Source organism: Girardinichthys multiradiatus, chromosome 19, assembly GCF_021462225.1.
Source record: "Girardinichthys multiradiatus isolate DD_20200921_A chromosome 19, DD_fGirMul_XY1, whole genome shotgun sequence".
In the NCBI taxonomy this organism is placed as follows: domain Eukaryota; kingdom Metazoa; phylum Chordata; class Actinopteri; order Cyprinodontiformes; family Goodeidae; genus Girardinichthys; species Girardinichthys multiradiatus.
In genome coordinates this window covers 19,781,392-19,796,567 of record NC_061811.1, presented here as the reverse complement: position 1 = coordinate 19,796,567, position 15,176 = coordinate 19,781,392, and the positions used below count along the sequence as shown (strand labels likewise).

The window sequence follows — 15,176 nt, the reverse complement described above, 5'->3', positions numbered from 1 at the left end:
AAAAAAAAAAAAAACCTCTACAGTGTTCACCCTGGTTTGGTTGGGGCTAAGGCATCCACCAGATGCAGTACCAGATCCCACTTAAACGTCTGTTTATATCTTCTACAGTTTGTTATGATCCTCCTGTTCAGTTTAAATTCCCGCGAGCATCACCTCAGTTCAATTCCAGCAATCCTGCCAAAATTTGTCCGGTTTAAATTTAATTTGTTTCTTCTTTGTTTTTGAGGAAGGATTCATCTTTCATGCCCAACTCTCAGCTTGTCCTTGTTCCAGGGTAAACGCTGACGTGCAGTTTTCTCTTTTTCATGAATGCTTTGTTAATGTATGGTGGGATTTCAGTGATGAACTATAAAGCTAAAGACATGAAATTCAGCTCTGCTTACTGTGCTTTGAAAAACTGTTACACATTTTGTCACTTTACAACCACAAACCTCGTTGTATTTGATTTGTGATTTTATATGACTGACCAACAAAAAGTAATTGATAATTGTAAAGTGGAAGAAAACGGACAAACCTTTTTTTCTAATTATTTCCAATGAAAATCTGAATAGTGTCATGTTGGCATTTGTATTTAGCCCCACTTTGATACCCCAGCTTTCAGAAGTTATCTTATAAATAAAGAGCAGCAACCTGTGTGTCATTTAGTCTCAGTTTAAGTACAGTTGTTCTCTGAAGGCCTCGGATATTGTTAGAGAACATTAGTGAGCAAACAACCTCATAAACACAGAGGAACAAAGCAGATAAAGTTGGGGAAAAGGTAAAAGCAGGAATAAGTTAAAGTTTTAAATCCCAAGTTCTAAACATCTCAGAGTGCATTGTACAATTCATTTCTAAAAATGGAAAGAGTATAGCACAACAACAAACCTACCAACACATGGTAAGTTTGCAGGCTGGACAGGGTGTGATTAGAAATGCTGCCAGGAGGTCCATGGTGACACTGGAGGAGGTGCAGAAATCTACAGTTCATGTTGAAGAATCTATTGATAGGACAAGCCATGAAGGGGTCACAGCTTTGTGGTCGAAGGTACTCTGGTCAAATGAGGCAAAAAGGAAAGAAAACTATAATAATAATAATAATAATAAAGAATAAAGAGAAACAGGAAGTGCATTCACACTAACTAACACTTCACATCACTCTGGCTGGTAGTGGCAGCATCATGCTTTGGGGATGCTCTTCATCTACAGCAAGTAAAGAGAGAGTGTAAGGGAAGGTTCCTGTGCTCTGGGGGACCTTTGGATGTCTGTGGGTCAGATCTCCTCTGTGTATATATATATATATAAAACCATAGAACACTGCTTCCACACCTGCAGAAATGTATATAACAACAACAATTTTTCAGAAAAGTGCATGATACTAATGAATGCAAGGTGGAAGAAAACGTTCTCTGACTCGCTCCTCCAAAACAACCCAAAGTGGCTCAATAATATTTATATCTGGTGACTGTGCAGGCCATGGGAGATGTTCAACTTCACTTTCATGTTCATCAAACCAATCTTTCACCAGTCTTGCTGTGTGTATTGGTGCATTGTCATCCTGATACACGGCACCGCCTTCAGGATACAATGTTTGAACCATTAGATGCACATGGTCCTCAAGAATGCTTTGATATTCCTTGGCAGTGACGCACCCATCTAGCACAAGTACTGGGCCAAGGGAATGCCATAATATGGCCCATCACTGATCCACCTCCATGCTTCACTCTGGGCACGCAACAGTCTGGGTGGTACGCTTCTTTGGGGCTTCTCTACAACGTAACTCTCCCAGATGTGGGGAAAACAAGGTGGACTCATCAGAGAACAATACATGTTTCACATTGTCCACAGCCCAAGATTTGCGCTCCTTGCACCATTGAAACTGATGTTTAGCATTGGCATGAGTGACCAAAGGTTTGGCTATAGCAGCCCGGCCGTGTATATTGACCCTGTGGAGCTCCCGACGGACAGTTCTGGTGGAAACAGGAGAGTTGAGGTGCACATTTAATTCTGCCATGATTTGGGGAGCCTTGGTTTTATGTTTTTTTGGATACAATCCGGGTTAGCACCTGAACATCCCTTTCAGACAGCTTCCTCTTGCGTCCACAGTTAATCCTGTTCGATGTGGTTCGTTCTTCTTGGTGGTATGCTGACATTACCCTGGATACCGTGGCTCTTGATACATCACATTGCTGTCTTGGTCACAGATGCGCCAGCAAGACGTGCACCAACAATTTGTCCTCTTTTGAACTCTGGTATATCACCCATAATGTTGTGTGCATTTCAATATTTTGAGCTAAACTGTGCTCTTACCCTGCTAATTGAACCTTCACACTCTGCTCTTACTGGTGCAATGTGCAATCAATGAAGACTGGCTACCAGGCTGGTCCAATTTAGCCATGAAACCTCCCACACTAAAATGCCAGGTGTTTCATTTTCATTGTCCAACCCCTGTATAAATATATATATATATATATATATATATATACACACACATATATATATATGTGTGTGTGTATATATATATATATATATATCGAGCACAGCATTATAGCGTTAGCCATAATGCTCCACTTGTAAAATAAATCTTTTGGGCTTCTGCTTGGCACTCAGACAACAATTCTGAGTGCTATTCTGCCGAACAAGTAAAAAAAGAAAAGATACCATCTTATTTCCTTTTTGTCGGGCACAGCTGCTCTGGCACATGTAGGCTAAAATGCCAAGATCTCTACTTCACTATTATTTTTTTCTTTGTTAAGGTCTGGCACAAAAAATCCCAACAAAATACACAGACGTTTGTGGTTGTAGCATGACCAAATGCAACTAAGTTTAAGGGATATTAATTCTTTTGCAAGACAAACATAATATATTTCTTAGTTAGGTGTTTGGAAACATTGTATATCCCTCTATCAGTTACAGTATTTGGTTTTGAGATATGGACAACAAAATGCCTTTATCATACATGGATAATCTTTCTCTTTTTTTCTACAGTCAATTATTCTGGACAAGAAGCGTGATAAAGCTGTAAGCAGTGATCGACAACAGTCACCAACAGGAAGTAAAGAGAACTCTCAACCCCACAATGTCAGTGCAGCAGAAGTGGCCAAACTGAATGAAATGCTAAAACAACGTGACAATGAGATCAGTATCCTTTGACATGGTGCACCCAGATGCTTTAAGGTCCAGTATCTGACTATCTGGGGGTCTATCAATTATTTGTGTGGTTTTGTTTGGTATTAAATTGACAGAATAAATTTAAATATTCCAAAGGATTTCAAGCTAGGTTCATAGAAAGAAATAAACATTTCATTATATTAATTTCTATTTAGCTGCAGAGGTAAGGCTTCAGAATTAATTAATTCATTTAGATCTTCTACAACAATTCTTTGTAGTTTTTTTAGTACATTCTCAGTTCAGTTTTTTTGTGACAAACCTCATTGGGTAACTGATCGAACATGGGAAAATTTTAGTGTGATTTAATTATCTGAAATAGCAAACATTTGCATATCCTGCCTCTCATTACTTCAAGAAACAGACATGTTCTTGTTGTGTTATGTAGCTAAATTACGTCAAATTACTTAAAACTGATTAAATCTAGCCAGGATGACTGTACACTGAAGAGAGATTTTTTCAAAGTTTGAGATTATTTTAAACTTTATTCTGAAAACACATGAACGGAGAATTTAAGGGTTTCTTGGCATTAGGACCCTAGGATTAAAAAAAGAAAAGAAAAGCACTATTCGGACCAGTCAAACTTGGACTGCATTATTCTACACTGAGAGCAGATTCTTTAAAGTTGTGAAACATTTCCTTTATTTGGAAAACAAACAACAAAGGGCTTCTAAGTTTTTCCCAAAATATAACATAAAAATTTGTCTGCTGTCTTTCTCTTGAACCTGTTCACGTGCCTTGTCTCGTAACCTGAATGTCCTGTTACATTCCTAGTTCTGTTACGTAACTCATACACGCAATTGTTGATGCTAATGTTGATGGTAACCACAGGAACACTGGATTTAGATTATTTTTACTGTGCCACTTTTAGGACTGTGGCAGCAGTCACTACCAAACTGGAAGTACCTCATTTGTACCATTTATTTATTCTTTCAGTTCTGACACAAGAATTTGGGAAAATTACACATAATTTATAAAGCATAGGAATTACAGCCTAATTCCAATAATAGGTTAATTCACTGTTTTCTTTACTTTTATTGAAAAAATCCTCACTTCCAGAACTTTGGCTGATTATTGTTGCAAGGTATTTGTTTAAATTATGCACTTCTTCCTACACATACATAATGTACTTTTAATAGTATTACATTCATACCAAGTGCTCCGCAAATCCAAAAAATATTTAAAAGTATTTGCTCAGATGAGTTTTCATGCCATTGCTTCTGTTAATGATAAACACTATTGATCATAATTATAGTTCTTAGGTTTGAATATGATATTCCTGAAGACTTTATGGGTTTATTCTCCACTCTACCCCTCTCGTTGTGGTTTCTCTGTAAATCCCAGCACATATGTAGGAAAACTTGAGATATCTGCTTGATTATTTAACCCACCAAACCTCAGCTTGCTAAAATAAACTAAATATTATCATTCAGATATTTTAGCATAGTGTTTTTTGGACCAGATGTGTGTAATGTGATTTCCTCACTTTGTATATTTTCCCCTCTCAAACTGTCACTCCTAGGTTTTCATGTGATGCAAATGTGACCTCCTCAATTGCCCCTATGCGTGTCGAAAAGCACATTTTTCAGGCGGTAATGCTCCCACGCTACTGACTATGTTGTCTTTATGTTCCTTCATAGCCGAGTTTGTATATTTAATTGCAGCAGCCTAAACTGTGAGTCTGTCAGTCATGGTGGTCTGTTTGCAGTTTGTAACATTATAGGCTAATCATGCTTATAGGCTTGTCATTACTTCCAGCCACTTGTATCTACCAGCTCATCCCCATGCTGTCTATGTCTCCAAGTGTTTCACACCTTTAACTATAATGTGTTAAGGATGTTTGCATCAGCCACCGGTGCCTGTGCTGCAAGCTCACGCTTCCCACACTGACAAAGAGTCTTTATAGGGTTAATTGCAGGAATTTTTCCTGTAAAAGGGTAAATCTATCCACCACCCCTGCAGAAAAGTACTGCAAGGGAGTTGGAACACCTGGTAATGCTTAGCTTGCTCTGCTGGTGGGATGATGTATCAGCTAATACACAATGATGGAACAACAAAGAGAACTAATAAACACTGGAGTGACATAGCATTCTGGTGAGTAACCCTTCCTCGTGGTTGTATCTTGCATGAAAAGCCAAGCAGGGCACAGCAAACTGTTTAGCATCTGAATTATCTCTGATGCTGTATACAGTCGTGTCTTTGCAGTGTTAACACTCTGGGGCTAATTCTAGCGGTAGTCAAACGCAGTTCGTGACATGTTGTGTTCTACTTTACACACTATAACAGAGGGGCCTCCAAGTCTACTCCTCCAGAGCCTAGGGTTGGAGACCCCTGCATAACAGATAAAAGATCATTAAGCTTTCGATCTGCCTCAATAAAGCCAATTTAAAAGTAGCATTTCACTTGAAAGAACACAAGGGAACCCTACAGTCCAATTACAGGTTTTGTGAAGAAGAAATAGACTCAGCAGTGGTGTTCATTTCTATAAGAGACAGAAATGGTACACTGGTCTGTCAAATTTGACAATGTGACAATTTTACTCAGATTGACTTTTTTGTAAATATCTTGTAAATTTTTCTTTTATCATTCTTTTCTTATTGTACTTTGTATTTTGGTTAAAAATGGTGGATAGTGACCTGGCAACCTGCATATTAACTTCCACTAAATCTGTAATCATTGTATGTTTCTTTCTTAGATCCCTTTCACATTGGTGAGAGCACTACATTAAAAATCAGCTAGAACGTGGTGTTCTCTGCAGCATCTTGGACAGGTTTGAGGTGTGCTTAAAAAATGCACTTCAGTCCAAGTTATGCATGATGGAGCATGACAGTTCCTTGATTACTTTAAGTTGGCACAAAGCTTTTGCAGAGAGGTCAGGTTGGTTCATTATGGTGAAGTCAAAATACATGGGTGATGGGTGTGGCATGGAGGAGGAGTCTGGTAGGAGCAATGGTTGCTCATCCATGCTGTTTTGCCCAAGGACAAAAGCGTGTATCAGAGAATTTGAAGCTGGACTGGCAATGTTGGCCTTATTTCAACTCTACTTATTTCAAATGCTCCGAAGTCAGTCTGTAGTCATCTGTAGCGAAAGGCCTATTTCTCTTTAGATAACTAAACACTGGAAAAGGGTGGAAAAGGGTTTCTAGCCGGTGAGATGGCTTGACACCTCCTTGGGTGTTTTGGTCTGACAGCAGTATCACAGTCATGCAAAATATCAAATAAAAACATAGGTCAATAATATATTTACTAAGTAGAAACCATATTATGCCTCGAAGGTGGAAACACCAAAGCTTCTCTTAAGTGATTTTTTGAAATTACACTTGACCACATTTTGTCATCAGTAATCAGTTGTTCGATTAGTCTTTGCAATTGTGATTCAGAAGGGATTTGTAGGCGGCTGTGGCTCTGTGGGAAGAGTATTTTTCTATTGTTACATTGCTAGATTAAGTCTTTATGTGCTACGCATACAAAGTAGTAAATTGATTTTTCTCCCATTAGTTGCCTAGCCTTAGGTTTTATTTATTTAGGGATATTCTAGTTTCATGTAGGACTTTCAGTTCTACAACACTGGTAACATGCATTCAAGATTATGACTGTTCATGACTCAGACTGTATCTTAAATTACTTTTTCATTGCTAACTTCAAGCAACAGTCAACCCATGTAAATGGCTCTTTGGTTTTGCCCAAAGCAACAAACTTAACTGCACATATGACACATTGTACCCTTTTTTTATCCATTGACACGATTTAGTGTAGATCCAGAGATCATATAGAGCCTGGAAGGTTTACTTGTATTCACTCTCAGCAGGACTCCTATGATTTGTGCAGTATAATGCAGGATTTATATTCTACTTATGAAATTCTTAGGGATTTCAGCAGAAGACCCAAACTATTCATCAGCTCTATTCTGCAGCTGAGGTGGAAATAGAGAAATAAAAATTGAACAAGGGTTCTATACTTGGAATATAAAGTGGAACAACTGAGTTGTCACATAGAAAGAAGAGCTGCAGTATTCACAACAAAGGTAAATGGATTGAACTTATATAGCACTTTTCCAGTCATACAGACCACTCAAAGCACTTTACACTAGAGCCACATTCACCCAATCGTACTCACACATCAATATGCAGATTGGTAGGCAACTTGAGGTTAAGTGCCTTGCCCAGGGGCACATCGACATATGGCAGGAGGAAGCTAGAATCGAACCCACAACCTTCTGATTGCAAGATGACTACTCTTCCTACTGAGCCACAGTCGCCTCAAGGCGAGGCTTAATTAGATTTTTCGTGGTGCACTTGTGTGGACTGTAGCCACAAAACTTTTGGTTTATGTAAGCTGAAGAGCACATTTTATGCCATATTTCATGACATCTCTAAACCATTGCTTAGCTGTACATCAAGAAGTTTTCACAAAATCAAGGAATACAGCTAGGAAACTATCTCCATGAGCCATAGACTCTGGAAAGTGTTTTCTTTTTTTTATAAAGGTATAAAAAAATCTAATTTTTCAGTTACTTAAGTGTCCTTTCACATGGGCAAATGATTTGGCATAATGTTCCAAAAATTTATTTATTTTTACTCTTTAGACTGTGTAGATTAATCTGCAGCAATACAAGGAGATGATGGTGTAATGATTTAAATCAAAAATGACAGGGAACTTATCCTTGTTTTACATTGTGTTTAACTGTTTACTGAAGAAAATCTCCTGGATTTATTAACATGTCAGAAATCTATTCTTTCATTTTAGCTTGACATGTAAGATGGGCCTGGTGTTTGGCGTGTATTATTATTGTTACCATGTGGGTCAAGATAAGGATTTGTGAGATCCCAGAAATGTCTTATTGTTACACTTGAATGCTGGCAAGAGGTTCTGGAGACAGCCTCATGATGTGTTTTCAGACAAAAGAGTGCTGATTGCATAAGATGACTTTAATTGTAGCTATTGCACACTGGAACTATGAATTATACTGAGTGGGCGTAAACATTTAATTGCTTTCAGTAAGTGTTGTTGTAACAAGAAGACAGACATTGGCATGTCTATCATGACTGATAGCTGCATTCTAGAATTTCCAGATCTGTCCTCTACTTTAAATCTAATCTCTGATATGCATTATATCCAAGAAAAGCATATATCTTTATACTGGTAACATTGCATAACGTGAAAATGCAGAGGTACAGTTTCTTGGAAAAGTATTCACACCTCAATATGGTCGTCCATCTAAACAGACAAGCCCGAGAACAACAAGCATTAATCAGAGAAGCAGGTAAGAGGCCTATGCTAACTCTGGAGGAGTTGCAGAGATTTACTGCTCAGGTGGAACATTCTTGACACAGCATCAACTAGACGTAGATTCCACAAAGGTGGTCCTTATAGAAGAGTGGCAAGAAGGAATATTGTCAAAAGGAAGTCATATAGAGTCCCATTAGCAGTTTGCCAATGGTCATTTGGAGACACAGCAAAAATGTAAAAGAAGCTGATCTGATCAGAGGAGACAAAAATTTAACTTTTTGGCGTAACGCTGGCAACTGTGTAGCAGATTGCCATGTGTGGCAGAAATTCCATTCTCACCATAAACATGAAGATGGCAGCATAAACCTGTTGAGATGCTTTTTTTCAGCACAATTAGGGAGTTGATGGGAAGATGGATGTAGATGAAAACAAGGCAATCCTGAAAGAAAACCTGAAAGGTGCTGCAGAAGACTTGAGCCTGGGTTAAAAAAAAACTTTAAATCAAAGCATGTTCATGTATTAGAATGGCCCAGTCAAAGTCCTGAACAAAATCCAACGAAGAATCTGTGACAAGTGTTGAAAATTAATGTTCATATGTGCTCTCCGTCCAATCTGACTGAGCTTGAGCTAAGAATGGGCAAACATTTCAATTTCTAGATGCTTAAAGCAGGTAGAGACATACGCCACAAGTCTTGCAGTTGGAATTGCAGTGACAGATTGTTCTAGAAAGGATTGACCCCACAGTTTTCTGATTTAAAATGTAAGAAATTTTCAAAACCACATCTATTTCCTCCAATATTCAAATTGTGTAACTTTATGTTGGTTTATCACATGAAATCCCAATTAAATACATAAAATGTTGCATATTTAACATGTCGACACGTGCAAAGGTTCAACAAGTGTAAATACATGGCATTGTAGCCTATGTAATATGGAAGCAAATCATTACCATATTTCAAATGAAAAATAATTTTCAGAAATGCTTTTTCATTTTAAGAATGTGGCTGCATTGTTTGACTCATAAATGAAATTAGTAATCAATAATCCTATTTGCATTTCAATTTTCTTCTTCAAGACTGCTCATTCTTTCACTTACTTAAAATGAAAGCGAAAAAGACATTTGAGATTTATTATGTACCCCGGCAAATAGATACCAAAATTCAATTTGAAATGTAAAATTTGAAAATGAAAAAGCATTTCCAGAAATGCTTTTTCATTTTAAGAATGTGGCTGCATTATTTGACCCATACAAAAAAATTAGTAATCAGTCATCCTATTTGCATTTTCTTCTTCAAGACTGCACATTTTATGCCATAATCAAAAAGAAAACAAAGCAGACATTGCTTTTTCGTTTTCATGGTCTGCCCGCAAAGTACTGCCCAGAACTCGAAAACGAAAAAGCATTCCGAGCTGCGGGCGCAGCAGAGTGATGTCAGCAGCCGCTCTTCCTCAGCTCCCTGCTGACCGAGCTACCCATCTTGTTCAGTAGGGGGCGCTGTGCACGTCTGCATTGCATTACATTGCAAACGTGCCGAGAAATTGATTGAATTGCCGGGTTTTAGCATCACAGGTCATGGCGCTCACTCAAATTGTGCAAACACTTTTAGAATTAGCTGAGCAGGTAGAATCCAATAGTATATCCGAGTTCGATGCCCATGACCGAGTAGAACAAGTCATGGAGACATTGGCTGTATACTCTGCCATCATAGATTTGAACATTAATGAGGTTGCTATAGTAAGACCCGGCAATTCAATCAATCAATCTTTTTCATGTGATATAGTAACGGTTTGCTTCCATAATGTAAATCCAAAAGCTGAGAACGGGGTTGTACGATATGACATTTATCTGTGACTTAGAAAAAGACTTCAGCATTTTTATTTATGTGAAAATAGTTATGTGCATATTCTGAACATGTTTAGTTTTGAACTTTTTTGGTATATTTTAAGTAAAGCTTAAATATTTTTTTATCTTCTAGGCTCAGCTTTTTTAAATATATGAACAAGTTCAAGTTTAAAGGAAAAACTGAGGAAACCCTGAGACTGGAACTAATAAAAAAAAAACAATCTCCCTCTCAAGAGGCTAAACTTGCACTATTGTGAAAACTTTCAAACTTTGTTTTTTCGGGTATACATAATTAAAGTTAGAAATGTTTGTAGACTCTGTCAGTTGAAAGACAGAAGGTAATTGTAGTTTAGGGAATGATCTTGACCATGATTTTAAAAAAGCTACACCAGAAGCTGGTATGGAATAATAGTTAGTCATAATAATTACACTTAAAATCAAATTAATATGAAAATAAGCTACTACTTTGTTTTCATCCATTATAAAATACTTATAAAGTATGTTAAAATAAAGTGATTTGTGGCAAATCTTTCAGCAGTTATTTTCAAAGCTCTTGTATTTTCTGTGATGTCATTGGAGAGTTTAGTGAGGATTGATGAGACTGATGAGAAGGGTACTTTGTGACTGAGTTTGACCACAAAATGTTGAGTAAAAGAAAATTACCGAAATCATAGAAATTATCAGCCACTTAAGTTTTGTGGTCAACTTTACCATGATGGAAGATATCAAAAGAGACCCCGTTAATAGAAAAGTAGCAATTTAAGGTGAAAGCCTGCATGAGGTGCAGTTTCTTTATGTACAGCACATTTAACTGCTACTGACCAAAGTGCTGTGGTTAAAATAGTGAACTTAAATAGCAGAACAAATATAAATGAAGTAAAAACCATAAAAGCAAATTTATGGCTGAGTAAAGCATACATTTGTTCTGACTGAATAAGGCAAATTAATACTAATAGTTAATAATAGGTGTCGTTTAAGATGAGATTAAACATAGGCTGTGTTGCAGGTTGTCTAACATGCAATAGATACTTTACATTTAAATGTAATAGTCAAAAGAGTGAAATGTTACTGTGTGATCTAAAACAAAAATGGAATAAAATGTTTTTCTTTTCTGTGAATAGCTTAAAAACCAGATGGAAATACATCTGGAACAGATTAGAGTTACATTAATACATACCTTTTTTAATTTTTTTTAAAAGAAATTTAAGTTTTACAATTGCCTCATTGAATAAATAGGTTTGTCTGAGTTTGTTTTTAACTAAGGGCTGAACTATTGAAAGTTAAAATATGGAGACTGTATATTATCAACAAGTAAAATAGCTCATGTCCTCAGAGTTGTATTTTTCTGTCAAATTTGGTCTTTGAAGGTTATTTGGTATGTTGGAATTAGCAGTTTTGAGACTGGTTGGTTTCACTGGGAACATTTTGTTACCACTGAAATCCCCTTTGTGTTGACTGACAGGGACATAAATTAACTTCTCCAGCTCCTTCAGAAAATTATCTTCTCATCATCCCAAAAAATGACTCTAATTTGAACATCCCAAAATATCTGATGACCACGATAGCTACAGTCTTGCCGCAAAGATGTCTGTTAATGTCATTATATAAAAATGACTGAATAGCTGGCTAATGTACAGTGTGACTTTAAATTATGGGTTTGAATTATGGCATCAAACACACTTCCATTGACATTGTAGTGGGAAGTTTTTAGAGAGGGGTACATCTGCAGACTGTAAGCGGGAGGTTCCAAAGTTTAGGCATTTAGTCCTCACAAACATTGATTGATTCCTTCAATTGACCCGATTTGCCCCTCCGTTTTCCCTCTTTTTCTTTATGGCAGTTGCAGGACAGGACAAAAAGAATGAAGCTAATGCGTTCTTCAGTTATGAAGTTGGTGTTTCCGAATTATGTTTAAATGGTGTCAGCTTGTATTACCGGTATGTACTTGTATAAAGATGTTTTTAAACACCCATAAGCTAATGACACATCCATAGTGACATGCTCGTCCAATCACGTGTTTTGCTTAACTTGGGTTACCCCTTTATTTGACTTGGAATTGTCTTCCCTTGTTGCAGATGTACCTACTTTAATTTTTAAGGCTGGAGTTGCATTAATTTTCAATGGTTCAACAGTTTAATAATTCATTCATGTTCAGTTATGTAAACAAAGAAGAAATGAAATACAACTTTCCCAAACATGTCATTCATATGGTCATTTTGACTAATCAGTTTCAAGTTGATTGTAAGTTTAATCTATTTCTTTTGCAAGTAGTTTTTATTACTTCAGTTAATATCATGTTTTCTTTACACAGTTTTTTTTTCTTACCAAAAAAATAGCAATTTGATATATGAATATACGGTAAACAGAAACATAATGTCAAGGGAATTTAAAGGCCAGAAACACTACAGTTCTACCCCTCATATTTTTCATTTTTAAACTCAGCAAACCAGAAAGCCTGCAGAGGATTTCTTGTCAGATGGTACTCTGTGTTGTAAAATTATTTACACCCCTTGATTTATTTTCACATTTAGTCAGAAATTGAGAGATTTTATGTAATAGACCACCACAAAACAGCTCATACTTATAAAGTGGAAAGGAAATTATATATGAATTTAAAAATGTTTCACATATTAAAATGTAATAAATGTGGCATGGATTTGTCAATATTTTGTAGAACCACCTTGTGTTGCAAGTCTGTTGGGGTATGTCTCTACCAGCTTTTCACATCTGGAGACCGAAATTGCCCATTCTTCTTTGCAAAGTAGTTCCAGCTCAGTCAGATTTGATCAAGAGCATCTGTGAACTGTAAACGTCTTGCCAGAGTTTGTCTACTAGATTTAGGTCTGGGCTTTGACTACACCATTCTAACATACATATGTTTTTATCTAAAGCATTCCTTTGTAGCTCTGCGTGTATGTTTAGGGCTGTTGTCCCGCTGGAAGGTGAGCCTCCAACCCAGTCTCAAGTCTCGTTAGTCCTCTAGTGGGGTTTCTTCCACAGTTGTCCTGTATTTAGCCTTGTCCATCTTCACATCAACTCTAATAAGCTTCCATATCCTATGTTTCTTTGTAGAGATGATGTATTAATGGTGATGTGCTGTATTAGTTTTCAGTTACAGTTTAGGTACATGGCCATGTCATCGTAGATTTTGCCATCCTCTTTCTATGATATATCTTTCCAATACTTCATGAGAACTTGGGATGTTATGTTCCTTGATGTTCATGATGCTGCTTGTTCATTAATGTTCTTTAGGAAACCTCTGAGGCCTTAACAGATTCATACTAAGAAGAAATTAGGTGATTTCTGAAGTTGCACAGGATTTTATATAGGGGTATCACAATAAAGAGGGCTGAATACACTTGCAAGCCACATGTTTCAGATTTTTATTTTTAGAAAATTTGAAAAACGTATTCTTTTCCTCGCATTAATAATTATGAACTAGTTTGTGTCTATGACATGAAATCCCAATAAAATTGATTTAGGCTTGTAGTTGCAATGTGATAAAGCGAAAAATAAGTGAGAGGTATGAGTGCTTTTGTAGGGCAATTTATTTGTACTCAAGCAGACACCAGAGATGCACATGTAGGCTGAACTATATGAAGGATTTTGTTAAGTCTTGGCAGTATCTCTGCTGTCCTTCTGGATCCTCTAAGGCCAGATGCTGAGGGCATGTCAGCACCCCAAGATATCATTATGGATGTTACTGATCACCTGGAAAAGGCCACTTGTGAGCTGGATTTTACAGAAAGAGCATTCATTTTAAAATTAACAGTTGGAAAGGTTGGTGTATTCCTAAAGGTTTTCAGGAGTTATTTAGTTTTAACCTCTTCTTTGATACAGCTAACCACATCTTGCATTTTTAAGAAATAATGATTGGCTATTATGTTAAATATGTTCTCCTTGCCACACTTTAAGTCTTTAACCAGTTGCTGTAGGTATCCTTGTGAGAATACTGAAGAAAGAGAAGAAAAGAGCAGATGATGCTGTCGCTCGGCTTGCTTACATCACCAATGTCAAACCCCTGTCCTCCCTGAGGTCCTTCAGCATTTCCAGTGCTTCACAGCCTAAAGAGGCAAACATGGACACATTTCTCAGGAATCATGGATCCACAATGCTTCAACTGAGGGAAGGAAATGTGGAAACTGTCACACCAGGCTACAGTAAAAGAATGTTTACACTGCCACAGTTTAGAGTAGGAAAGGTTGACATCTTTCCCACAGACTGTGCAGGTCAACTATCTACAGTGCTTCAGTTTAAAGAAGAACATGAGAAAACCTTTACAGAGGACCATAGGGGAAAGATTCCCACGGTGCCGCAGTTGGAAGAGAAAAATATGGACACCTTTTCATTGAACCAAGGAGAACAAGTGTTCAAAGGGCCTTGGTTTAGAGAGAAAAACCAGAATATCTTTGGAATGGACCAGGAAGGCCAAGCATCAACAGCAGTTCAGTTAAAAGTGGAAAACATGGACACTCTGCTAGCAGAAGATAAAGGAGTGTCCATAATCCCACAATTTAGAGAAGGAAACATGGAAACAGTTCCAGAGAGACAAGGAGGACGAGCTGTGCAGTACATGAAAAGAGGTATTTATCCATTTTTGTTGTTCACCGTGCTGTGATCCAAATTCTACGTGTTAAAAAACATACCTGAGATTTTAGTCTAAACTGACATTACAGCATCGAGCAGTTGCTGCAAATTTGTTGGGTGCATGTCCATAGCAAAAATGTGCTGTTCCACTACATCCCAATGATGTTCGAATGAATTTAGATCTGGCGACTGTGGAGGTGATTAGAGTAAGATTAATTTATTGTCATGAAGTCATATGAGAATTTTTGAGCTTTGCCCCATGATGCATTACCCTGCTAGAAGCAGAAGAATAGATGCTCCTTTAGTTTGTGAGGTTCAAATGATGTTCAACTGGTACTAAAAGGCCCAGGATGGTATCACCCACACCATTATA

General features: G+C 37.3%; 1 protein-coding gene across 3 annotated transcripts in view; it reads left to right on the top strand.

Annotated features, from left to right (window-relative positions):
- The window catches only part of LOC124884969 (kinesin-like protein KIF6), a 93,054-nt gene that overhangs the window by 41,548 nt on the left and 36,330 nt on the right, over positions 1-15,176 (top strand). For all 3 annotated transcript variants that reach the window (XM_047393050.1, XM_047393049.1, XM_047393051.1), the window contains 2 exons: positions 2,965-3,118; positions 14,152-14,799. In XM_047393050.1, coding sequence (XP_047249006.1) covers positions 2,965-3,118; positions 14,152-14,799 — 802 coding nt within the window. The remainder of the gene's footprint in view (positions 1-2,964; positions 3,119-14,151; positions 14,800-15,176) is intronic.